This window comes from Ctenopharyngodon idella, chromosome 2 (assembly GCF_019924925.1).
Source record: "Ctenopharyngodon idella isolate HZGC_01 chromosome 2, HZGC01, whole genome shotgun sequence".
In the NCBI taxonomy this organism is placed as follows: domain Eukaryota; kingdom Metazoa; phylum Chordata; class Actinopteri; order Cypriniformes; family Xenocyprididae; genus Ctenopharyngodon; species Ctenopharyngodon idella.
Window position 1 is genome coordinate 27374760 of NC_067221.1, and position 25484 is coordinate 27400243.

Consider the following 25484-nt stretch of genomic DNA (forward strand, 5'->3'; position numbering starts at 1 on the left):
CAGGGCTGTGTGCTGAGTCCTCTCCTGTACGCTCTCTATACCTACGACTGTGTTCCAACCTACAAAATTATAAAGTTTGCGGATGATACGACAGTAGTCGGACTCATTTCAGGATGGGATGAGACTGCATATAGAGAAGAGGTGCGGCATTTAACAGATTGGTGCACAGCAAATCATCTTCAGTTAAATACCTCAAAAACCAAGGAGGTCATTATTGACTTTAAGAGAAATAGGGGGGATTACGCCCCCCTCTACATAAATGGAGATAGTGTAGAGAGAGTGACATAATTTAAGTTCCTTGGAGTATATATTTCAGAGACTCTTTCCTGGACCACCAACATCACAGCACTGATAAAGAAGGCCCAGCAGCGCCTCCACTTTCTGAGAGTACTCAGGAAAAGAGAAACATAAGTTGCTGTTTCATAAGTTTAAATGTGACATTTGAACATTACAAGTAGGCTATGTGTCATAAGAGCCAACAATTTTTGCAGTACAGAATGTATAGTGAAATGCAGAAAACAAAAGTTTTTATGTGAAGTATTTTGTTCATGGTTGTGGATTTTTAAGTACTTACAGAAAAGGTTTGTCTTCAGCTTCAAAATGGCCAGTTCATCTGTCTAGATCATTTATATTTTACAGTATAATTTTTATACCTGTTATACTCAACCCCCAGAATTTACACAAAAGTCCTAACAGAAACACTGGTCATAAGAATTACTTGGTCTACACTTTAAAAACAGTGAATATTCAGCATAGAAAGCTACACAAACAAAAGAGATAGAAATGTGAAGAAAGTTGGCCAAAATTCTACACATTTTGGCATACACAAAGTGCCCATTACACTTTGAAAACCTTGAACAGAAACAATATACATAAGAAAATACAAGAAACAGCACTTAGAATTATCAGGCACAGCGCAATACAATACACAGACCTATACATGAATAACAGGAGATCCAGACTCTATCCCAAGCAAGGTTTCAAGCTGAACCATTGACTCAATTAGTTAATTACTCTACCAACCCAGGTAAAAATAAAGTAGACTTGAATGCGATAAAAAAAATACTTAAATGCAAGCAAGTACATTTGTGGTACATTCTTATTTTTTGTGCTAAATAAAATTGTAAAAGTTATACACTATAAATACACTAATTAAAAGTATATATCTACTTCTGAAGTACTTCAGTGCATTTTAAAAAGTATACTAAATACCACTAATACTTAAATTGATTTTAGTGCATTGAAATAAAGCATAGTACCGCAAAAATATACAGAGGAGTTTTATTAGTGTATTAGTGTGCTTTGAATGCTTTAAAAATTAGGTCAATTGGAGTAGACTTTTATATAGTAATCCTAAATATAATTAAATTGATTTAATTAAATTATATTACTAATGTATTAGTTATAAGTACATTTTCCCAACTGTACTTAAGTACACTTAATATAAATGCACTAATTAGCACTAACACTTGAATTGATTGTAGTCAGATAAAGTGAACCAAATATACAGAAGTAGTGTTGTCACGATATTGAAATTTCCATTTTTGATACCATGAGGAAAAAATGCTGCATATACTTTCATATAGATATTTTTAATATTATTTCTTTTTTTTGTCCATCCATTGAAAGTGTAGGCAATCAAAAATTTCTTCTGAAAGATCACTTTATATGATGACATCTTTTAAGCTTTTATTAATATATAAACATTGATCAGTTACCATTACAATTATCTCACAAATATTTGCTAACTCAATGTATTTGTTTTTACAGTGGGGTAATTTTGTTGCAATAACTTACACACACAGCACAAGGAAGCTTGGTTTCAAATGGTAAATTGAATTTTAAAAAGACGTAAACAGTATTAAATAAGAACAAATAAACAAATTACTAAGAATAGCACAAATAAATTCAATAGAATAACGATACAAATGAAATTGACTGCTTTATTTTTCAGGTAGGTCTAACAGAAGTATTCAGGTAATAAACTGAATAAAGAAAGAGTAATTAAATTTAAAATAACATTTGATAATCTTCATTGTTAAAATGACACAGATTAATCAATTAAAACTGCATTAGTTAATCATTCAAGAGCAATAACTGATTTTTTCTTTGTCTTTTGTTGTTTGATTAACATGATCCTCAAATTTCTTCAGTCACACGTCATCACGGCACTCCTGTCAATCATTCAGGGCTCCGCCCACATAGAGATTCATAAAGGCTGTAATGTATTTGCTGTGTGTTCAAAACATTACAGCCTCTTGTTGTTATGCTGATTAAGAAAGAAAGAAATAAAGAAAGAGAAAGAAAGTGAAAACTGATTGATTGAATTGATAATGATATTTAAATAAAAGTATCAAGAACATTAGTCATGAGAAATGGATAATAATTTTTGGGTTTTTCTCTGTTTTGTAGGTATTCTTACTTACTGGAAGATTTTCATACACAGACGAGTTCAGTTCGGGTTTACAATCATCAAGTTGATCAGCCTTTATGAATGAAGAGACAGAGTGAAAAGAGGACTGTGTTATTTAAATTTCCATATACTTAGTCAAAAGATATTTGATATTTTCACACTGACATTGAGGAGCGTTTAATTCTGTTTGAGTAAAGGTGTAGGAAATCCTCAGTTAAAACATTTACCGTTACATTCTCATACACAGGTTCATTCAATTCAACATCACAAGCTTTGAGTCTGTCATGATGAGGTCTGGAATGAACCATCTGTGCCATTAAAAGAAAAAAAAACAGAATAGAGAGAAAAAGAAATGTATATAAACAACTCATTAGATAAAGTAACAACTACATTTAAAGTTTCACTTTTAATTACCAATTAATGTACCTGATCAGTAAACTACTGATAACCAAATAATTTTTTCTCACCTGAGACTCCTGTGTGTTATTTCTCTTTTTCATCCACCTGATTCCCCTTTAAAGACAATGATTTGACACAATTACAACCAATCTTATTTGATGTTTAATACACAATTATGATTTTGAACCAATGAGGTTTCTCTAGGATGTGACACTGCCATTTTGAATGTGATGAAATCTGGTGTATCTTCAGGATTTACTGCAGTAAAGATGTGAGCTTCAGACTTCCTCATTCAATAACTAACTGAGTAGCTGTCAGTGTGGAAAGAGAGGATGGAAAATTGGAAATTTTGCCTTGGCTCACGTTCATCATGACGTCTCTCTGAATTCACAACCTTCAGACTCAGTCACTCATTCACACAAACTACATAGTACCACCACAGACACATATCTTACCAAATCAGCATCATGATGATCACTGCAGCTCCACAAACCACTCCAATGGATATGTATAATATCACCAGATGTCCTACAAAAGAGTAAAACATCTGAACAGATTAATTTTCTTCACTTTAGAAAGAGTAATGTAAGTAAATGAGCTGCTCTACCTTTAACAGTCACAGTTACAGCGTCTGATCTCTGAGATCCATGTTGATTGTGAGCCTGACAGTAGAAGCGTCCACTCTGTAGTGCACTGAAACTCTGTCCAGATCCAACAGCTGAGCTTTCATTCTCCTTAAACCATCTGAAGTTCAGAGCAGGAGGGTTTGAATCACTGCTGCAGAACAGAGTCACTGAATCTCCGGACACTATTTCACCAGATCCGTTTATCAATACTGAGACGTTTTTTGGAGGGTCTTAAAGGGACAAAAAAATAAATCCTTAAATCATCTCATTAAAATATAATGTCCAGTTTTTAAAAAGTACAAATGAATCTGTACTCACACATGACATTGAGCTCAACAGCAGGAGAGATGTGATTGTGTCCGTGTACAGCACAGCTATATCTGCCTGCATCCTCTCTTCTGACTGACTGCAGCAGGAGTTCATTGTTTCTGTCTCTTCTCTCAGTTAATGGCTGTGAGTTTCTGTACCAGATGAAAGTTGCTCTGTCTGTCAGATTACAGCTGCTTTTACATGTCAGACGGACTGAATCTCCCTCTGTCACTCTCTCAGGAGACTCCACCTGAAGATCTGAACACAACACACACATTATATCTAGTGCTGCTGTCATACACTGATTATTATTCAACATAATGCACAGAAGAAGAGATAAACCTCATGAAAGTCACCTGTGACAGTAAGAGTCAGTCCTGGTTTACCAATCCATTTGTCTTTATCAGTGATGAATCTGAAATAGTACTTGTGTGAATCCTTCAGTGTCACATGACTCAGTCTCATGGTGCAGTTCTGCTGTTTATCTCCCAGATACTGAAGCCTCTGACTGTATTCAGGGTCCTCAGACAGATCTGGAAACTCTCCATTATCTTTTACCAGTGTTTTTGTCCAGAAGACTCTCATGATCTGATGTCCAGTAGGGTATTTATAAGTGCAGTTCATTATCACTGATGAGTCCTTTAGTGCACAGATGTGTGAAGGACTGTAACTCACACCCCAATCAGCACTAGAAACCCCTGAAACACAGAATTCATCCTGAACAATTAGCAGCAGCATGTGCATAAAAAATGCAGTATCCAATTTCTCTTGAGTGTTTCTGAAGTGTTGCATCGACTAACCGTGAATCATGAGCAGAAAGATCAGAGGAAGAGGAGGAGCCATTCTGACTGACGTCACCATAGCAACACCTACAACAAATTTACATTGCCTTACTTTTTAATTTTATAATAATGACACAATACTATATTCTTGGACATGCAGATGAAGACACTAGCTCAACTACACATAAACCCATTGTAGCTTGACTATAGCTGTGCATGAAACATTTACTAGTGTGTGGTTCAACTAATGTAGCATCAGTGACCTGATCTTCCTCTGTCTTTTCAGTGAAAATTGACACCATCCATTTTGAGATTAAACAGCGAACAAACCAAAAGTGAAATTAGCTCTATTTATTTGCTTATTGCACACAAAAATCAATAAAATACTTTATCCATGAAAATGACAGCAACAGTCATTTTTGCACTACATGAGTTCGAAACTGTCCAGTGTCTTTCCCCGCCCCGTTTTGATTGACAGCAGCCTTCATTATATAGTTATCTATTGTGTAAAAGATTAAAGTGAATTTTTATTGAGGTGTTTTTCAATAACGTACAAAATACTGCTGGAGAAACACATTTTGTGCTAATGGTCTTTTGATTTTTAAACCATAAATTTACTGAGACACAGCCCTGTGACAACTAGCCCCAATCAATCTCCCATAAATCCCCCATAAATCCCCAACACTTAAGCTATTTGGCAGAACAGTTATAAAATCAAGCTCTTACCCGTTTCACCAACACCCGTGATCAGTGACAGCACTACAAATGATAAGGGTGTAACCAGTTTTGGTGTTTTCACACTGAAGGACACGTGATTAACACATTATATTTTAATTTTAGCTTATAACACTTCAACTATAGCGCTGATGGCAGAAGAAGAGTTTTATCTGACAACATTAGACTAAAGACATAAAGGTTAAACTGAGAGAAACTTTACATCAATCCATGAAGATGCTCATGTAATAATGTTTTCAAACATGGGTTCAAACATCAGTTGCATACAGATGACGATGACAAGGAACGTGATCTTGAGAGAGAGAAAATAATAACTTGAATGACTATACTTTAATTTGCATATGCAGAACAACTATCCTGGAATGGGAACTGATGGAGGCGGGATTGTAAAACACTAGAAGGTATTGCAGTGGCAGTGATGTAAAAAAATATGTTGCATCGCCAACTGTACATTTGATAAACCTCCAATTCACTGATTGATTAATAGCAATAGAAGTTAAACAATGAACTTAAATCACACTGATGAAGCAGAATTGATTCATCTCAATGTCTGAAAGTTTTTATCATTTTATCTTGGCCTTGTTTTTGAATGCACCATGTCCTTAAACAAGGTCACAAATACAGTTTCCTCTTTAGTACAGTAAGTGTGAAAACCAAACTCATGAACCTTTGACAGCAGCATCACAGTGTGATCACATGACCTTCATAAGCGATGGAGAGACGCTGAGGGACGTCACACCCAAGAGGAAGAAGAAATCAGTCCTGTCAGAGTAAAGCTTGAGTCATCGTGTCACTGCAGCCAATTTTAAAAACTCAGATATCCACAGAAACAGCTCTGAGAGGTGCATTGGCTGGACAAACCTAAAATAAACACTTTAAATGATATTTGAGCATCAGAAACAACTTTTATGATATTGGATTTTATTACTGATTTGAAATATGTTATTAAAATGTGACTTTGGCCAGCAGTTTTTCAGTGTATTTCACCATCCAGGCAGAAAGGAGTTGGTCTTGCATGAGTGAAAAAGCTGCCTGAAAGTGTTGCAAATAAACTGACTTTCCTTGAAAGGGACTTTGATTATGTTTGACCAGCAAAAGCTGAAGCTCCAGTGACTAAAGTCGGCATTGAAATGGAAGTTGTGACCGACTTCACTTCCGTATGTGAAGCATTTCAGAGTGAAATTGTCACAGAATCTATGAGGGAGGACTCAAATGCAGGTTGAGTGTAACAGGTTTATTTTACAAGACAAGATGAGGAGGAGAACACAGTCCAAACAGTAGGCAGGGATGAGACACGATGACAGGCAGGTTGAAACGCAAGTTGCTTCTTTATTAGTAAGTAGACTTTATTGAAATGTTGTTGTTCTGAACAAAAGCAAGATTGTGAGTGTAATTTTGTGTAGTATTATAATCATTATATTAATAATCTGACTAGATCATTTGTTTTTCACTTGCAGTCTCTAAATGTAATGCGCTTTAATATCTGTTATGCTGTTATTCTGATGTATTGAATGACAGGAAAGTGTGAATTGTACGAGAGCATTATTTTTTCCTGCCTTTTATTGGAAGCTTGAACAATACTGATACTTAAAGGTGCAATAGGACATTTTCGGAGAGGCTAGCAATAGCGAGCTAACTTTCAAATCATAACATCCCTTCAGAGTGTCTGAAAGCCACGCCTCCTCCAAAACACATGAAAGCACACACACAAACTTCAAACAAACAATGTCAATGTACAGTCAATACTGCAATATATATACATAGACAAACATACAGCCAGGTGGTAGGCTAGACATTAAATATATTAAAGGACTCACATATGGAAAAAGTTTTAATTAATTATTATATGAATGAAAAATAGTCTATATTTGAATTTCTTTTTCAAGAACCAAAAACAAAAGTTGGGTTTTACTCTACTTACTTTTATGTACAAGAAATTTAGCAAAAAATAAATAAATAAATTAAATTTTATAATATAATATTCTTTCCTTTTATTTGAGTGGATATTAGTAAACCCTAATATAACTTTATTTAATGGGTAGTATCTGTGTAACATTTTAAAGTTATTTTCTTAACTTTATTTACCAATAAATATTTCTTTGGCAAAGTCCAGATGGCCTTCTATAATAAACCTTCCACCAGGATAATAATAAAATATACAATGTCTTTCTGAAATAAAGAATCATACACCTACATACACTTCTACAATACTTGGTTAAACATTTTATGGTCCTATGCCTTCCACAGATGATATATACTTATAAAAATACATTTAGACCAGTGGTTCCCAAACCTGTCCTGGAGTACCACCAGCCCTGCACATTTTGTATGTCTCCCTCATCTATCAACTCATGAGCTCATTAGTAGAGACTGCAAGACCTGAAATGGGTGTCAGAAATAGGGAGAAATCAAAACAAAATGTGCAGGGCTGGTGGTACTCCAGGAAAGGTTTGGGAACCACTGGTTTAGACCATTTAACATAGTGAGTGCTATCAGGATATGAGGAGACTTTTAACCAGTGTAACAAAAATGTTTCTGAAGAGAATTACCTATTGCACCGGTTAAAAACATTAATAATCTAAATGAAGTAAGCTTCATACGTAATACAAAGCATAAAGAAAAACACACTTAAGTGATTACACATTTTTTACATCAATTCATTAATGTTTTACTTCCATTTTTGCCCATCCATCTATAAAAAGATCCCAAGATTACTTCAGTCACATGTCATCATGGCACTCCTGTCAATCATTCAGGGCTCTGCCCACAAAGAGATGCATAAAGGCTGTAATATTTACTGTGTTCAAAATTTACAGCCTCTTGTTGTTATGCTGATTAAGAAAGAAAGAAAGAAAGAAAGATTATATTTAAATAAAAGCATCAAGAACATTAGTCATGAGGAAAGAATAATAGGTTTTTTAGGTATTCTTACTTACTGGAAGATTTTCATACACAGACGAGTTCAGTTCGGGTTTACAATCATTAAGTTGATCAGCCTTTATGAATGAAGAGACAGAGTGAAAAGAGGACTGTGTTATTTAAATTTCCATATACTTAGTCAAAAGATATTTGATATTTTCACACTGGCACTGAGGAGCGTTTAATTCTGTTTGAGTAAAGATGTAGGAAAACCTCAGTTAAAACATTTACCGTTACATTCTCATACACAGATTCATTCAATTCAACATCACAAGCTTTGAGTCTGTCATGATGAGGTCTGGAATGAACCATCTGTGCCATTAAAAGAAAAAAAAAAAAAACATAATAGAGAGAAAATTAAAAAAAAAAAAAAAAATGTATATAAACCACTCATTAAATAAAGTCACAACTACATTCAAACTTTCACTTTTAGTTACAAATTCATTTACCTGATCAGTAAACTACTGATAACCAAATAAATTGTTCTCACCTGAGACTCCTGTGTGTTATTTCTCTTTTTCATCCACCTGATTCCCCTTTAAAGACAATGATTTGACACAATTACAACCAATCAGAACTTAAGGTGCGTTCACGCCACCTCGTAATTCCTGTAACTAAGAGATTCTGGCTTGTAAAAAATGTTCACGTCCTCATAGAGCTCGTAATTACAGCTTGTAAGCTGGGAGTTTTCTTAAAGCTCCCACATGTACCACCTGACCGCTGTAGATTCTTTTAGGCGTTGATAGTGGTGCCATAGACGCATAATTCCTAGTCAAAGGACGTAAACAGCTCCGAATACAACGTCATGTGTCGTCATTTCAAGATTCTGGTAAATACAAGGTGGCGTGAATGCAGCATTATTTGATGTTTAATACACAATTATGATTTTGAACCAATGAGGTTTCTCTAGGATGTGACACTGCCGTTTTTAATGTGATGAAATCTGGTGTATCTTCAGGATTTACTGCAGTAAAGATGTGAGCTTCAGACTTCCTCATTCAATAACTAACTGAGTAGCTGTCAGTGTGGAAAGAGAGGATGGAAAATTGGAAATTTTGCCTTGGCTCACGTTCATCATGACGTCTCTCTGAATTCACAACCTTCTGACTCAGTCACTCATTCACACACACTACATAGTACCACAGACACATATCTTACCAAATCAGCATCATGATGATCACTGCAGCTCCACAAACCACTCCAATGGATATGTATAATATCACCAGATGTCCTACAAAAGAGTAAAACATCTGAACAGATTCATTTTCTTCACTTTAGAAAGAGTAATGTAAGTATATGAGCTGCTCTACCTTTAACAGTCACAGTTACAGCGTCTGATCTCTGAGATCCATGTTGATTGTGAGCCTGACAGTAGAAGCGTCCACTCTGTAGTGCACTGAAACTCTGTCCAGATCCAACAGCTGAGCTTTCATTCTCCTTAAACCAGCTGAAGTTCAGAGCAGGAGGGTTTGAATCACTGGTGCAGATCAGAGTCACTGAATCTCCTGACTCTATTTCAACAGATCGGTTTATCAACACTGACACGTTTTTTGGAGGGTCTTAAAGGGACAAAAAAATAAATCCTTAAATCATCTCATTAAAATATAATGTCCAGTTTTTAAAAAGTACAAATTAATCTGTACTCACACATGACATTGAGCTGAACAGCAGGAGAGGTGTGATTGTGTCCGTGTACAGCACAGCTATATCTGCCTGCATCCTCTCTTCTGACTGACTGCAGCAGGAGTTCATTGTTTCTGTCTCTTCTCTCAGTTAATGGCTGTGAGTTTCTGTACCAGATGAATGTTGCTCTGTCAGTCAGAGTGCAGCTGCTTTTACATGTCAGACGGACTGAATCTCCCTCTGTCACTCTCTCAGGAGACTCCACCTGAAGATCTGAACACAACACACACATTATATCTAGTGCTGCTGTCATACACTGATTATTATTCAACATAATGTACAGAAGAAGAGAGAAACCTCATGAAAGTCACCTGTGACAGAAAGAGTGATAGCAAGAGTCACTCCTGGTTTACCAAGCCATTTGTCTTTATCAGTGATGAATCTGAAATAGTACATGTGTGAATCATTCAGTGTCACATGACTCAGTCTCATGGTGCAGCTCTGCTGTTTATCTCCCAGATACTGAAGCCTTTCACTGTATTCAGTGTCATTAGACAGATCTGGATGCTCTCCATTATCTTTTTCCAGTGTTTTGGTCCAGAAGACTCTCATGATCTGATATCCAGTAGGGTATGTATAAGTGCAGTTCATTATCACTGATGAGTTCTTTAGTGCACAGATGTGTGAAGGACTGTAGATCACACCCCAATCAGCACTAGAAACCCCTGAAACACAGAATTCATCCTTTTATGTAGCATGTGCATAAAAATACAGTATCCAATTTCTCGAGTGTTCTCGAGTGTAAAGATCAGAGGAAGAGGAGGAGCCATTCTGACTGACGTCGCTATCAACACCTACAACAAATGTACAGTGGCTTATTTTTTAATTTTAAAATAATGACACATAACACTATATGTGTCAGATTATTCTTGCCTTATGGAATGAAAACATATTTCCATATATTTGTGATTTATGGTGCAAGTATACTGAAAAATAAATTAAATAATATATTGCATTAATATAATGTGTTATATATGTTCATATATTGAAAAATATATTTACAATATATTTACACTGTAAAATGTAATTAGTTGCGTGTACTCAAAGATGTTTTACTAAAAGTTGTAAAATGTCATATTGGGACAATGATAGACTCTGCATTTATTTCTACTTATTAAACTGATACTTAACTGAAAAAAAACAAAACAAAAAAAAAAAACATCAATTTCAACAAAGTAGTTATAGACATCACTGCAATAGATTACTGCCTTTTAAATAAAGCAACATGCAGCATGTTATCATCAGTGTCTTGTTCTTCTCCTGGACTGAAGCACAGGCTCTGCTCTTCTGCACAATGGTGACCCACAAAACACAAGATACAGAAACCCTTTAAATCCCAACAGAACATTAAACACTAACAGATCTCTAACACAACACTAAGGTGTTGGATCTGGGCCAGAATTAAAATGAACTGTTGCCCAGATGTGGGCCAGTTCTGCTTCATTTGTTTTGTTCATGGCTGACATGCGGCATTACTGTGGCTTGCTTGTGGCCCAAATCTGGAAACAGGAGCGGACCGCCCAAGTGCCATCATTCCTGCCAAAAAGTCGGCCAAAGGAAAGGGTCAAGTTTGCGCCAGATCTGGGCCACAAGCAATCTATACCAATGCCGCATGTCAGCCATACACAAAACTAATAAAGCTGAACTGGCCCACATCTGGGCAACAGCAAGGTGTTGGATCTGGGCCAGAATTAAAATGAACTGTTGCCCAGATGTGGGCCAGTTCTGCTTCATTTGTTTTGTTCATGGCTGACATGTGGCATTACTGTGGCTTGCTTGTGGCTCAAATCTGGAAACAGGAGCGGACCGCCCAAGTGCCATCATTTCTGCCAAAAAGTCGGCCAAAGGAAAGGGTCAAGTTTGCGCCAGATCTGGGCCACAAGCAATCTATACCAATGCCGCATGTCAGCCATAAACAAAACTAATAAAGCTGAACTGGCCCACATCTGGGCAACAGCAAGGTGTTGGATCTGGGCCAGAATTAAAATGAACTGTTGCCCAGATGTGGGCCAGTTCTGCTTCATTTGTTTTGTTCATGGCTGACATGTGGCATTACTGTGGCTTGCTTGTGGCCCAAATCTGGAAAACAGGAGCGGACCGCCCAAGTGCCATCATTCCTGCCAAAAAGTCGGCCAAAGGAAAGGGTCAAGTTTGCGCCAGATCTGGGCCACAAGCAATCTATACCAATGCCGCATGTCAGCCATAAACAAAACTAATAAAGCTGAACTGGCCCACATCTGGGCAACAGCAAGGTGTTGGATCTGGGCCAGAATTAAAATGAACTGTTGCCCAGATGTGGGCCAGTTCTGCTTCATTTGTTTTGTTCATGGCTGTTACGTTCCATTACGTAATTTGTGTATGTTTTGGATGTCTTTGTGGTGTTTTCTCCTTTTTTGCTTTCTCTCTTTTTCTCTCTCTCTCTCTCTCTGCTAAGCAGCGCTCCAAATCATCCGCAGCTGATTCCAATTAGCGGCAGCGTGGCTTACATGCTACACGGAGTGCCGCAGATATAAAGCAGCAGAAAGACACAGCTTGAGAGAGATCCCTCATCCGCTATCCCAGCACCGTGGTTGTTCTATTTGCTATTAAGCAATTTGTGAAATGTAAATCTAAAGTGTGGTTACAACGACGTTACTGTTGATGTGTGAGTCTGGCTCTGTCAACCTGTGTAGGGAGATGGGCGCCGATTTATTTGGGTTTATACCCCTTCTAAACTTTTCACCTTTTTTTCTTTAGTCAGGGAGAGAGGTAAGAATATCGTCTTTAATTTTATTTTATTTTTGCGTAGGGAAGTTACTTTGTTAAACTTAAGTAAGACTTTGTTTTGTTTGTTGTTTTCGGCATTTGCTCTCTCCCGACGCCTTGGTTATTTAAGTTTTTCCTGAAATTTGTATATACTTTAGATACACTCTTTGGCTTTTGTTAAGTCCTGAAAAATAAAACTAATACAAGTATATCTTTGGTTTGGTGTTCTTTTATATTGTGTTGAAATGGAGGGGAAATGTGTGAACCTTTGTGAGAATTATTAACTGAAAAGGTGAAAAGTGCTGGGATAGAGGAAAAGGTGATTTCTCATTTATTCGTTTATTTAATTTATTTAAAACCACTTTTATTTTAAACTTTTGTTACATTCTCAATCCCTAGACACCATGAGTACGTAACAATGGCTGACATGCAGCATTACTGTGGCTTGCTTGTGGCCCAAATCTGGAAAACAGGAGCGGACCATCCAAGTGCCATCATTCCTGCCAAAAGTGGGCCAAAGGAAAGTGTCAAGTTTGCGCCAGATCTGGGCCACATCAATTTTGCTATCTGGGAATAGACATCACTGCAATAGATTACTGCCTTTTAAATAAAGCAACATGCAGCATGTTATCATCAGTGTCTTGTTCTTCTCCTGGACTGAAGCACAGGCTCTGCTCTTCTGCACAATGGTGACCCACAAAACACACGATACAGAAACCCTTTAAATCCCAACAGAACATTAAACACTAACAGATCTCTCAAGATCTCAGCAGAGGAGGGTTAAACGTCAAAAAACAGCATTACTAGCTTCACTTATTACTAACCAGTTTGGCTTTATTTCTGTCATACATCTAGAGAAGTTCTTATATAAGTCTTGGATATAAGTCTGTATAATCAGCCTTCATTATATAGTTATATGTTGTTAAAGATTAAAGTGGATTTTTATCGAGGTGTTTGTCAGTAACACAAAATGCTGCTGGAGAAAACACATTTTTGTGATATTGGTCTTTTGAAACCATAGCTCTGTGACAACTAGCCCCAATCAATCTCCCATATATCCCCAACACTTCAGATATTTGACAGAACGGTTATAAAATTAAGCTCTTACCCGTTTCACCAACACTCATGATCAGAGACAGCACTACAAATGATCAGGCTGGAACCAGTATTGATGTTTTCACACTGAATGACACGTGATTCACACTATATATTCTAGTTTGAGGTTATCACACCTCAACTATAGATCTGGTAAAGCAGAAGAAGAGTTTCATCTGACAACATCAGACTAAAGACATAAAGTTTAAACTGAGAGAAACTTTACATCAATCCATAAAGATGCTCATGTGATAATGTTTTCAAACCTGGAAATATCTATATTCATTCAGTTGCATACAGACAGTGATGACAAGGAACCTGTTCTTGAGAGACAGAGTAAATAATTGCTGACTATACTTTAATTTGCATATGCAGACCAACTATCCTGGGATGGGAGCTAATGGAGGCGGGATTGTAAAACACTGAAAGGTATTGCAGTGGCAGTGAGGTCAAAATTTCATCGCCAGCATCACCAACTGTACATTTGATAAACCTCCAATTTACTGACGGATTAATAGCAATAGAAGTTAAACAATGTACTTAAATCACGTTGATGAAGCAAAATTGATTCATCCAAATGTCTGAAATGTCTGAGAGCTTCTAAGCTTTTTATTCTGTCAGTGGCCTTGTTCTCGACACAAACACAAACACAGTTTCCTCTTTAGTTCAGTAAGTGAGAAAACCAAACGCACAAACATTTGACAGCAGCATCACAGTGTGATCACGTGTCTCTCATAAGTGATAGAGAGACGCTGAGGGACGTCACACCCAAGAGGAAGAAGAAATCAGTCCTGTCAGAGTAAAGCTTGAGGCCTTTTATCACATACCCAATATGGCGGCTCTAGTAATGGAAGTCCAGCCTACTGAATAAAAGTTACAATTTGGCAATCATCACTGATTTCCATAGAAACAATTCTGAGAGGCGGGTTCAGGACCGCACATGCATTGGCTGGACAAACCTGAAATAAACACTGTTGTAATGCTATTTAAGCATCAGAAACAACATTTATGGGTGTGATGGAAATTTTGAACTAATTAATAATGAACTAACATTTTTTTTCTTCTACAGGCCTAATAAGCTAACTTTGAAATAGAGAAATAGTCACTAGGACTGAGTGTTGTAACAAGTGGAAAAATTCTGCTGTGCTGGCTAGACAGCATCCTTCTAAGGATAAAAAATAGTCTTTGAAAAATTGTTTTAACCTATTGAGTAATCTGAACTATTAACCCGGTGATATTTTTTGATGATCTTGTGATTCAGTTGTTCTAATCTAAATTTACTCCGCCAGTAAGCGGGACAGAGGAACTGAGAAGTTTTTCTTAAATCTGAACCAATCATATTAAGACTGATGATAATGAGTAATAGATCATGCCATATTGACTGTGAAATGTACCTGAAATCCTATAAAACCTGCTGTATTCCTTTGTTTGGAGAGAGATTCTCTGGAATTGATGGGAACTCTCCCGGCCGTGATTAAAGCTTTGAAGGACAAAAACTGGAGTCTCTGGTTATTGCTGCAGCAAGTCAGGTTAGGGAACACTAGGTTTTTGAGGGTCAAGACGTTGACCGAGATATTAGTGAGTGTCGATTTGGAGACGCTCCAAAAGATCATATATTATTGAGTGTCGATTTGGAGATGCTCCGAGTACTATTGAGTGTCGACTGGAGACGCTCCGAAAGATCAGGAAATTTATTGAGTGTTGACTGGAGACGCTCGGGTGTCGATTAGGAGACACCCCAGGAACAGGTAACTTAAGTCAGGTGCGTCTTGGAAAACCTACCACATGGGACAGTTCATGTCAGATTTTATTACTGATTTGAAATATGTTATTAAAATGTGACTTTGGCCAGCACTTGTTCAGTATATTTCACCATCCAGGCAGAAAGGAGTTGGTCTTGCATGAGTGAAAAAGCTGCCTGAAAGTGTTGCAAATAAACTGACTTTCCTTGAAAGGGACTTTGATTATGTTTGACCAGCAAAAGCTGAAGCTCCAGTGACTAAAGTCGGCATTGAAATGGAAGTTGTGCCCGCTCCTGCCCATGAGTCCGCTCCAGAGCCCGCTCCTGCTCATGAGTCCGCTCTAGAGCCCGCTCAAGCCCATGAGTCCGCTCCAGAGCCTGCTTCAGCCCATGAGTCCTCTTTAGAGTCTGCTCCAACCCATGAGTCCACTCCAGGGCCCACTCCTACCCCAGAGTTTCTTGTCTGCCCTGATGCAACCATGGAGGTCATCCCAGAGTTTCCTGCGTTCTCTAAACTTGTCTGCCTTGATGCGACCATTGAAGTTGCCCCTGAGTTTCCTGTCTACCCTGATGCGACCACAGAAGCCAACTTGGAACATCCTGCTAGTTCCTCTATGACGGGCGAGGACTCTGGGATCACTTTTTATGATGAACAGATTTAATTTAGGCTTTTATTTACATATAAACATTGATCAGCGAACATAAACAGAAGCTCAACCAAACCTGAATAACGCACAAGAACAAACCTCTTCTGGAAGTTCAAACATGCTGCATAACAAATGAGGTTCATTCTCATTGTCATATTTTAATATTCATATGTCTGTGTAATGAATGTGTTCCAGGACTGTGTTTTATTTGTTGTTGTCTCCACTCTTACCCCCTCAACACTCCCACTTTTCCACTGCTTTACACACCCATTTCTTGAGACCTTTTCAACTCTGAGGTGTCTACAGAAAGCTCCCAGATTTCATCAAAAAGATCTTCCTGTGCGAATGGAGGCTATTTCGGAGTGTTTTGATAGTATTTTGAGTGCTAGGTCATATCGCTATACACCATACAACAATACAATTTGCAGAAAGAGAAAGCTGAAAACCATCAGAAGAGCGAAAACAAAAATAATGATTAGATGGAGATGGATGGCATGTGGTAAGGAACATTCTTCTGTTTATGATATATCATACAGCTAGACCTATAATGACATGTGACACAAAGCCTTGACATCATATCCAGGAGACAAGTCAGTAAATTCAAGTAAAATCACAGGGTTCACTTATCCCGTGCGAATGCGCCACACGAAGTTCCGATATAGGAGGGGTAATTTCTAAATCACACAAGGTCCCCAGATAATCCTAATCCAGTGCAAATTGGGCTTTATTCTGTCTCTTATTACTACACATCTCCCAAAAATATTTGATTTTGATTGGACAATTACGACATTCAGCGGTCAAATATTTTTAAATAACGACTGATGCCAGATAACAGTAAAACTGGTCGCCTGCAGCGCATAATATGTCCTACATAGCTGTGCTCCTATTCCTCCTCCCGTGAATGCTAAGCTATTTAGCCTGTGTAAGAAAGTCATTTAGCCTGTGTTTTCTCTAGCTTTTTAAGTATCGCTTTGAGCGGGAGATTGAAAACCCGAAGTGGAGCTCGAGCGACCAGTAGTTACATGGGAAGGGAATGTCTGTTGCTCTGCTCCACCCATTATTCCAGTCCGGCTTTCAGCCTGTGTTTCGGTAGGTCACTGAAGTAACTTCAGTTGGAATTGTTTTTGTCGTCGAATAAGGAATACAAACTAACTTCAAGTTGAAACGTAAGTTGCATGTATTAAGGACTTATTTGTTTAAATGTTGTTGTTCCGAACAGCAAGATTGCAAGTGTAATATTGTGTTTATAATCATTATATTAATAATCTGACTAGATCATTATTTTTCACTAACAATCTCTAAATGCAGTGCTCTTTAATATCTGATATGCTGTTATTCCATCCTGGTCTCATTGTTAATACGTAGGTATAAATAACTTTCAAAGTCACAAAACGTACATTTTTGTACGTTTAGAAAGGTGCTGAATCATACAATATTGATGTATTTATAGCACTAAAGCATAAAAATGCCTACTTTTTTACAGTGAAAAAAAACGTAAGGGTCAGAAAAATCTTTCATGTCATAAAGATATATGTATCGTTTTATCGTTTTGTAGATAAATTTAAGATCCCTAAACCCCATCCCGAACCTAAACATACCCATTTTATACAGAATGTCAAAAGAATAAAACATAATGGACAGAAATGTGTAGGAAAATGATAATTTTAGTAAAAATATAACATTAAAACGATGTTTTGAGCCGCTAATCCTACACCTACTCCTAAACCTACCCATAACCATTTCTTAAAACTACACTGTTATAAATTAAAAAATAACAGACAAACAAACTTTCAAATTTGAATCATAACGAGCGCGGGCTTTGACTGTGATGGTCACTGCTGAGAATGAAGATGAAGATCGCTGGATAAAGGGCTAAATTTGGATCTGTTCCTTACAAACATATGGATTCTAATCTGGAGTACAGTGAACAAATAAAATTGATGTGATTTGTGAATTTATGTTGTGCTTTGGTGTGTCTTATGGTTGTATTGTCAGTCGCTGCATAGGAGAAAACGCCTTCTGTGTCTCACACCAAACAAAATTACAAAACGGTTAAACAATTACAGAAATTGTATTCATTTTAAAGTTTCAAAGTGTAGTCTTGTTTAACATTATGTAATCCTCCGAAACGAGTTTGCAGCACAAGTCACGAACAGAAATGTTATTTTCATATTATATAGATGAGTAAACTGCATTCAATAAATTCGACTAAAAACATGTATTTATATGACAATTGAATACAACAGATTTAAAACAATGCCACACTTTTAATATTAATACATAGGAATTCATACACATTCACACTTGGATACGTAAATGATTTACGTTTTATTGCTGTTAATACATATGAATATAATTACGTTTTAGTGCTATAAATACGTCAATATTGTAAATTTTTGTGTGTATGAAAACGTAAGTAACGTGTGGTAGAACCACACTTTACGTAAAAATACACACGTATTCTCATGAGATCACGTTGGTTATTGTGATGTATTGAATGACAGAAAAGAGTAGAGCATCGGTACCGGGGACCAAGAATGACACAAACACGAGAAGTGCTGTTCACTCAAGGTCAAAGTTTATTGAGCTCACTGTAACTTATATATAGCAAGTCTAGGGCATTAGGCCAACTGAAAACAAAGGAAAGCTAAATTCATGTATGGTCTCATCATCCATATCAAAGAAGCATTAAGGAGTGAATAACTGCTTATAGGCATAAAAAGAACAGCGTGGCTCATATAGGAAATGACAAGATACTCCTTCAAGGTGTACGTGTCTACAACAAATTAAAAACAGGAAAAGAAGAACTTAAAAAACAGGATAAGAGATCAAGGACTAACAAAGCAAAACGTATTCTTCCTAACCATTATTTTTTCTGCTTTTTATTTGAAACATGAACAAAACTGATACTTAAGGTAAAAAACATTAATAATGTAAATAAGGTAAACTTCATATGTGATACAAAGCATAAAGAAAACACATTTCAGTGATTACACACTTTTACATCAATTCATTAAACATTTACCATTTTTGCCCATCCATCTATAAAATGATCTCCAAATTACTTCAGTCACAGGTCATCATGGCACTCCTGTCAATCATTCAGGGCTCCGCCCACAAAGAGATGCATAAAGGCTGTAATATTTGCTCTGTGTTCAAAACATTACAGCCTCTTGTTGTTAGGCTGATAAAGAAATAAAGAAAGAAAGAAAGAAAGAAAGAAAGAAAGAAAGAAAGAAAGATTATATTTAAATAAAACCATCAAGAACATTAGTCATGAGGAAAGAATAATAGGTTTTTTAATTTAGGCTTAATAATAGGTTCAGTTCGGGTTTACAATCATCGAGTTGAGCAGCTTTTATAAATGAAGAGACAAAGTAAAAAGAGGAGTGTGTTATTTAAATTTCCATATACTTAATCAAAAGATATTTGATATTTTCACACTGACATTGAGGAGCGTTTAATTCTCTTTGAGTAAAGGTGTAGGAAATCCTCAGTTAAAACATTTACCGTTGAAATTTAATACACAGATTCACTCAATTCAACATCACAAGCTTTGAGTCTGTCATGATGAGGGCTGGAATGAACCATCTGTGCCATTAAAAGAAAAAAAAAAGAAAGGAAAAAAAAAAAAAACGAATAGAGAGAGAGAAAAAAAAAATGTATATAAACAACTCACTAGATAAAGTCACAACTACATTTAAAGTTTAACTTTTAGTTACAAATTAATGTACCTGATCAGTAAACTACTGATAACCAAATAAATTGTTCTCACCTGAGACTCCTGTGTGTTATTTCTCTTTTTCATCCACCTGATTCCCCTTTAAAGACAATGATTTGACACAATTACAACCAATCAGAATTTATATGACGTTTAATACACAATTATGATTTTGAACCAATGAGGTTTCTCTAGGACGTGACACTGCCATTTTGAATGTGATGAAATCTGGTGTATCTTCAGGATTTACTGCAGTAAAGATGTGAGCTTCAGACTTCCTCATTCAATAACTAACTGAGTAGCTGTCAGTGTGGAAAGAGAGGATGGAAAACTGGAAATTTTGCCTTGGCTCACGTTCATCATGACGTCTCTCTGAATTCACAACCTTCAGACTCAGTCACTCATTCACACACACTACATAGTACCACAGACACATATCTTACCAAATCAGCATCATGATGATCACTGCAGCTCCACAAACCACTCCAATGGATATGTATAATATCACCAGATGTCCTACAAAAGAGTAAAACATCTGAACAGATTCATTTTCTTCACTTTAGAAAGAGTAATGTAAGTATATGAGCTGCTCTACCTTTAACAGTCACAGTTACAGCGTCTGATCTCTGAGATCCATGTTGATTGTGAGCCTGACAGTAGAAGCGTCCACTCTGTAGTGCACTGAAACTCTGTCCAGATCCAACAGCTGAGCTTTCATTCTCCTTAAACCAGCTGAAGTTCAGAGCAGGAGGGTTTGAATCACTGCTGCAGATCAGAGTCACTGAATCTCCTGACACTATTTCACCAGATCCAGTTATCAACACTGAAACGTTCCTGGGAGGGTCTAAAACAGACAAAAGAAAGTGTATATTAATCTTTTGCTAATGTTAATCCATTCATTTGAAGGTTAACACAGTTACTGAATTATCATTAACTCACACATGACATTTAAAGTCACAGCATCAGAGTATTTCTCTCTATGTTCATTGATGGACTTGCACTTGTATTCTCCACTGTCATCAGAGCTGATCTTTGAGATGCTGTAGATTCTTCCAGATCCTACAAACGTTCCTCCTTTAAACCAGCTGAAGTTCAGAGCAGGAGGGTTTGAATCACTGCTGCAGATCAGAGTCACTGAATCTCCTGACACTATTTCACCAGATGAACTGATGGACACTGAGACGTTCGTGGGTGCATCTGAAAAGAACAAAAGTTAAAACTTTTGGTAACACTTTAGAATACTGATCGTTCATTAATGAATAACTACACAGGAACAAATGAGTAATGTATTTTTAACACTCTAGTAACTATTATTAACCAACAAAAAATTTTGATTAATGAATTAGTAAGTAACAGTGCTCAGTTGAAGGTGGTAGTTCACTATTAGCTAATCAGTAACTACTGTTTTTTCATTCCTCCCAGAGAACTACTAAAAACTACTATATACAGGTTCATAATTAATGTGAATGGTGCATAATGTATAATTAATTTTAAAGTGAAGATCATGGTAACCCACTAGAAATTGCTTAAGTGTTACCAAATACATCAGAAGGAATTACTGTACAAAACTTTATAAAAACCTCAAAAGTTTACAATGACTCCAGTAGTTACTAGAAAGTTATCATGTTTATCACTTCTGAATACTGATCCAAATAATTAGTAATTCCAAGTAATTACTAGTGGGTTACCATGATCTTCACTTTAGAATTAATTATATATCATGCATCATTCACATTAATTATGAACCTGTATATAGTAGTTCTTAGTAGTTCTCTGGGAGGAATGAAAAACAGTAGTTACTGATTAGCTAATAGTGAACTACCACCTTCAACTGAGCACTATTACTTACTAATTCATTAATCAGAGTTTCTTGTTAGTTAATAGTAGTTACTTGAATGTTAATAATGCATTACTCATTTGTTCCTGTGTAGTTATTCATTAATGAAGGATCAGTATTCTAAGGTGTTGCCAACCTTTAAATCATCTCATTCAAACACAGTCTCCGACTTCTAAAAATAACAAATGAATCTGTACTCACACATGACATTGAGCTCAACAGCAGGAGAGGTGTGATTGTGTCCGTGTACAGCACAGCTATATCTGCCTGCATCCTCTCTTCTGACTGACTGCAGCAGGAGTTCATTGTTTCTGTCTCTTCTCTCAGTTAATGGCTGTGAGTTTCTGTACCAGATGAATGTTGCTCTGTCAGTCAGAGTGCAGCTGCTTTTACATGTCAGACGGACTGAATCTCCCTCTGTCACTCTCTCAGGAGACTCCACCTGAAGATCTGAACACAACACACACATTATATCTAGTGCTGCTGTCATACACTGATTATTATTCAACATAATGCACAGAAGAAGAGAGAAACCTCATGAAAGTCACCTGTGACAGTAAGAGTCACTCCTGGAACACCAGTCCATTTCACATCTTTATCAGTGATGAATCTGAAATAGTACTCGTGTGAATCATTCAGTGTCACGTGACTTAGTCTGATGGTGCAGTTCTGCTGTTTATCTTCCAGATACTGAAGCCTCTGACTGTATTCAGGGTCCTCAGACAGATCTTTAAGCTCTACACCCTCTTTTACAGGGCCTTTGGTCCAGAACACTCTCCTGATCTGATATCCAGCAGGGTATGTATAAGTGCAGCTCATTATCACTGATGAGTCATTTAGTGCACAGATGTGTGAAGGACTGTAACTCACACCCCAACCAGCACTAGAAACCCCTGAAACACAGAATTCATCCTGAACAAATTAGCAGCAGCATGGATAAAAAAAAAAAAAAAACAATATCCAGTTTCTCTTGAGTGTTTCTGAAGTGTTGCATTCACTCACCGTGAATCATGAGCAGAAAGATCAGAGGAAGAGGAGGAGCCATTCTGACTGACATCGCTATCAACACCTACAACAAATAAATAGTGGCTTATTTTTTAATTTAAGTCTTGTTGTTTCTGTGTCTTTGTTACATATTAAGTTTTTCATATTTAACATCATGTCTTAGTGCATTAGATCAGGGGTGTCAAACTCATTTTAGGTTGAGGGCCAGACTGGAAAAAAATAACCATGTGTGGGCCGAATTAATTAAAACAAAACAAACAAACAAACAAAAAAAAACTTAGTGCGCTGATAGTTGCATTAATATTAACCATATAAACAACAAATTAATTCGCAAGAAAACTAATACACTGCTCCTTAAAACTGCATTTGTTTTTACAGCAAAAAACTGTTAGATTTTTAAAATAATGCTTTTTAAAATATTTTTTTTATTAGTGATGCACCTATTTTTTTTTTGGCCAGTTCCAAATTTTTTTTTTTTAGAAGCAAATTGGTCGATTCTGATTCTGGTTGCAGATTTTTTTTTTTTTTTTTTTTTTTTTTAAAGCAAATTTATTTGTTGTTTATTTGTTCAAAAAAAATGTAGCTCTTTGATATTAGAGGCAAACACTGCATTTTTATCACAATCCCAACAAAGATGTTATGCACATGAGCATGAGCATTTTAATTTAAATTACTGTATAATTTTAAGATTAACAGCAAAAACAGCATGGTCTGACTTTAGCTTTGTGAAATTATGCTACATAAGATACCTGCACAAAACAAAATCAGCAGACGGGCTGAATGAAAATGCAAATTCACTCTCTGACAGTAGGTGGCGCTTATGGAACAGCAGTGATATAGCCTTTCCATGGTTACCGCTATACACAAAGCAGCGCTGCGTTTATAAATAGGCCACTAATTTATACGGAGATAAGAGGAATAGCCATTAAAACTTTTCTGAAGACAGTTCCCTTCAGAGATACATTCATATCAACCCCAATTTAATATTTCTATTATTCTTCCTATTTTTCGCGAACAGTGAGCTTGTGCATGGTGGAGTATTTTCTCTGTTGGCGCGTCTGTTCTCCTCTTTGTGTCCGTATTCAGCGTGTGCCTGTGTTAACGTCCTTCACAGACATAGTAAATATTTCCACGCAAATGAAATTTTAGGAAATTATTACAAAGCACTTTGTTTGCAAAGCCGGAATAAAGATTGACCAAAACAAACCTTAAAAAACGTTTGGATTTATGACCAGTGGACTAGTGAATCTCTATTTTTTTTTTATTATAGTTCAAATCATCCCGCGGACCGGATTGGACACCTTTGAGGGCCATATGTATGACACCCCTGCATTAGATATTTTAAGCCAAATATACTATGTGTCATACTATTCTTGGACATACAGATGAAGACACCAGCTCAACTATACACAAAAAAAGGTATCTTGACTATAGCTGTGCATTCACATGTACTAGTGTGTGGTTCAACTAATGTAGCATCAGTGACCTGATCTTTCTTTTTTTTTTTGTCAGTGAAAATTGAGCGCTATTTGTTTTGAGATTGAACAGACAATAAACCAAAAGAGAAATAAGCTCTAGTAGCTTTCATTATAGGCCCTATAGTCAACCTTCATTATACAGTTATCTATTTTATAAAAGATTAAAGTGGATCTTTATTGAGGTGTTTGTCAGTAACATACAAAATACTGCTGGAAAAACATTTTTTTCTGCTAATGGTCTTTTGATTTTAAACCATATAGTTACTGAGACACAGCCCTGTGGCAACTAGCCCCAATCAATCTCCCATAAATCCCCACATTTAAGATATTTGACAGAACGGTTATAAAATCAAGCTCTTACCCGTTTCACCAACACCCGTGGCCAGTGACAGCACTACAAATGATCAGGGTGGAACCAGTTTTGGCGTTTTCACGCTGGAGGACACGTGAATAACACATTATATTTTAATATGAGGTTTTGACACCTCAATTATAGTTAGGATGAAGCAGAAGAAGAGTTTTAGCTGACAACATTAGACTAAAGACAAAAAATTTAAACTTAGAGAAACTTTACGTCAATCCATAAAGATGCTCATGTGATAATGTTTTCAAACTTGGGAATATCTATAATCATTCATTCATACAGACAGTGATGACAAGGAACCTGTTCTTGAGAGAGAGAAAATTATAACTTGAATGACTATACTTTAATTTGCATATGCAGACCAACTATCCTGGAATGGGAACTGATGGAGGCGGGATTGTAAAACACTGGAAGGTATTGCAGTGGCAGTGATGTAAAAAACATATTTCATCACCAGCATCACCAACTGTACATTTCATAAACCTCTAATTCACTGAATGATTAATAGCAATAGAAGTTAAACAAAGAATTTAAATCACGGTGATGAAGCAGAATTGATTCATCTGAATGTCTGAAAGTTTTTATCATTTTATCTTGGCCTTGTTTTTGAATGCACCATGTCCTTAAACAAGGTCACAAATACAGTTTCCCCTTTAGTACAGTAAGTGTGAAAACCAAACTCATGAACCTTTGACAGCAGCATCACAGTGTGATCACGTGACCTTCATAAGCGATGGAGAGACGCTGAGGGACGTCACACCCAAGAAGAAGAAGAAATCAGTCCTGTCAGAGTAAAGCTTGAGTCATCATGTCACTGCAACTGCTTTTAGAAACTCAGATATCCACAGAAACAGCTCTGAGAGGTGCATTGGCTGGACAAACCTGAAATAAACACTTTAATGCTATTTGAGCATCGAAAACAACATTTATGAGACAGTTCATGTCAGATTTTATTACTGATTTAAAATATGTTATTAAAATGTGA

The 25484-nt window shown here is 36.6% G+C and overlaps 1 protein-coding gene across 1 annotated transcript in view; it reads right to left on the reverse strand.

Moving 5' to 3' along the window:
• LOC127504081 (B-cell receptor CD22-like) overlaps positions 1-24544 on the reverse strand; it is a 38566-nt gene extending 14022 nt beyond the window's left edge. Inside the window, exons 1-8 of the mRNA XM_051878467.1 lie at positions 24497-24544; positions 22655-22721; positions 22201-22545; positions 21854-22102; positions 20755-21012; positions 20411-20659; positions 20259-20331; positions 19870-19915 (exon numbers count right to left, since the gene is read on the reverse strand). Coding sequence (XP_051734427.1) covers positions 19870-19915; positions 20259-20331; positions 20411-20659; positions 20755-21012; positions 21854-22102; positions 22201-22545; positions 22655-22709 — 1275 coding nt within the window. The 5' untranslated portion in view covers positions 22710-22721; positions 24497-24544. The remainder of the gene's footprint in view (positions 1-19869; positions 19916-20258; positions 20332-20410; positions 20660-20754; positions 21013-21853; positions 22103-22200; positions 22546-22654; positions 22722-24496) is intronic.
• Positions 24545-25484: the final 940 nt, after the last annotated feature.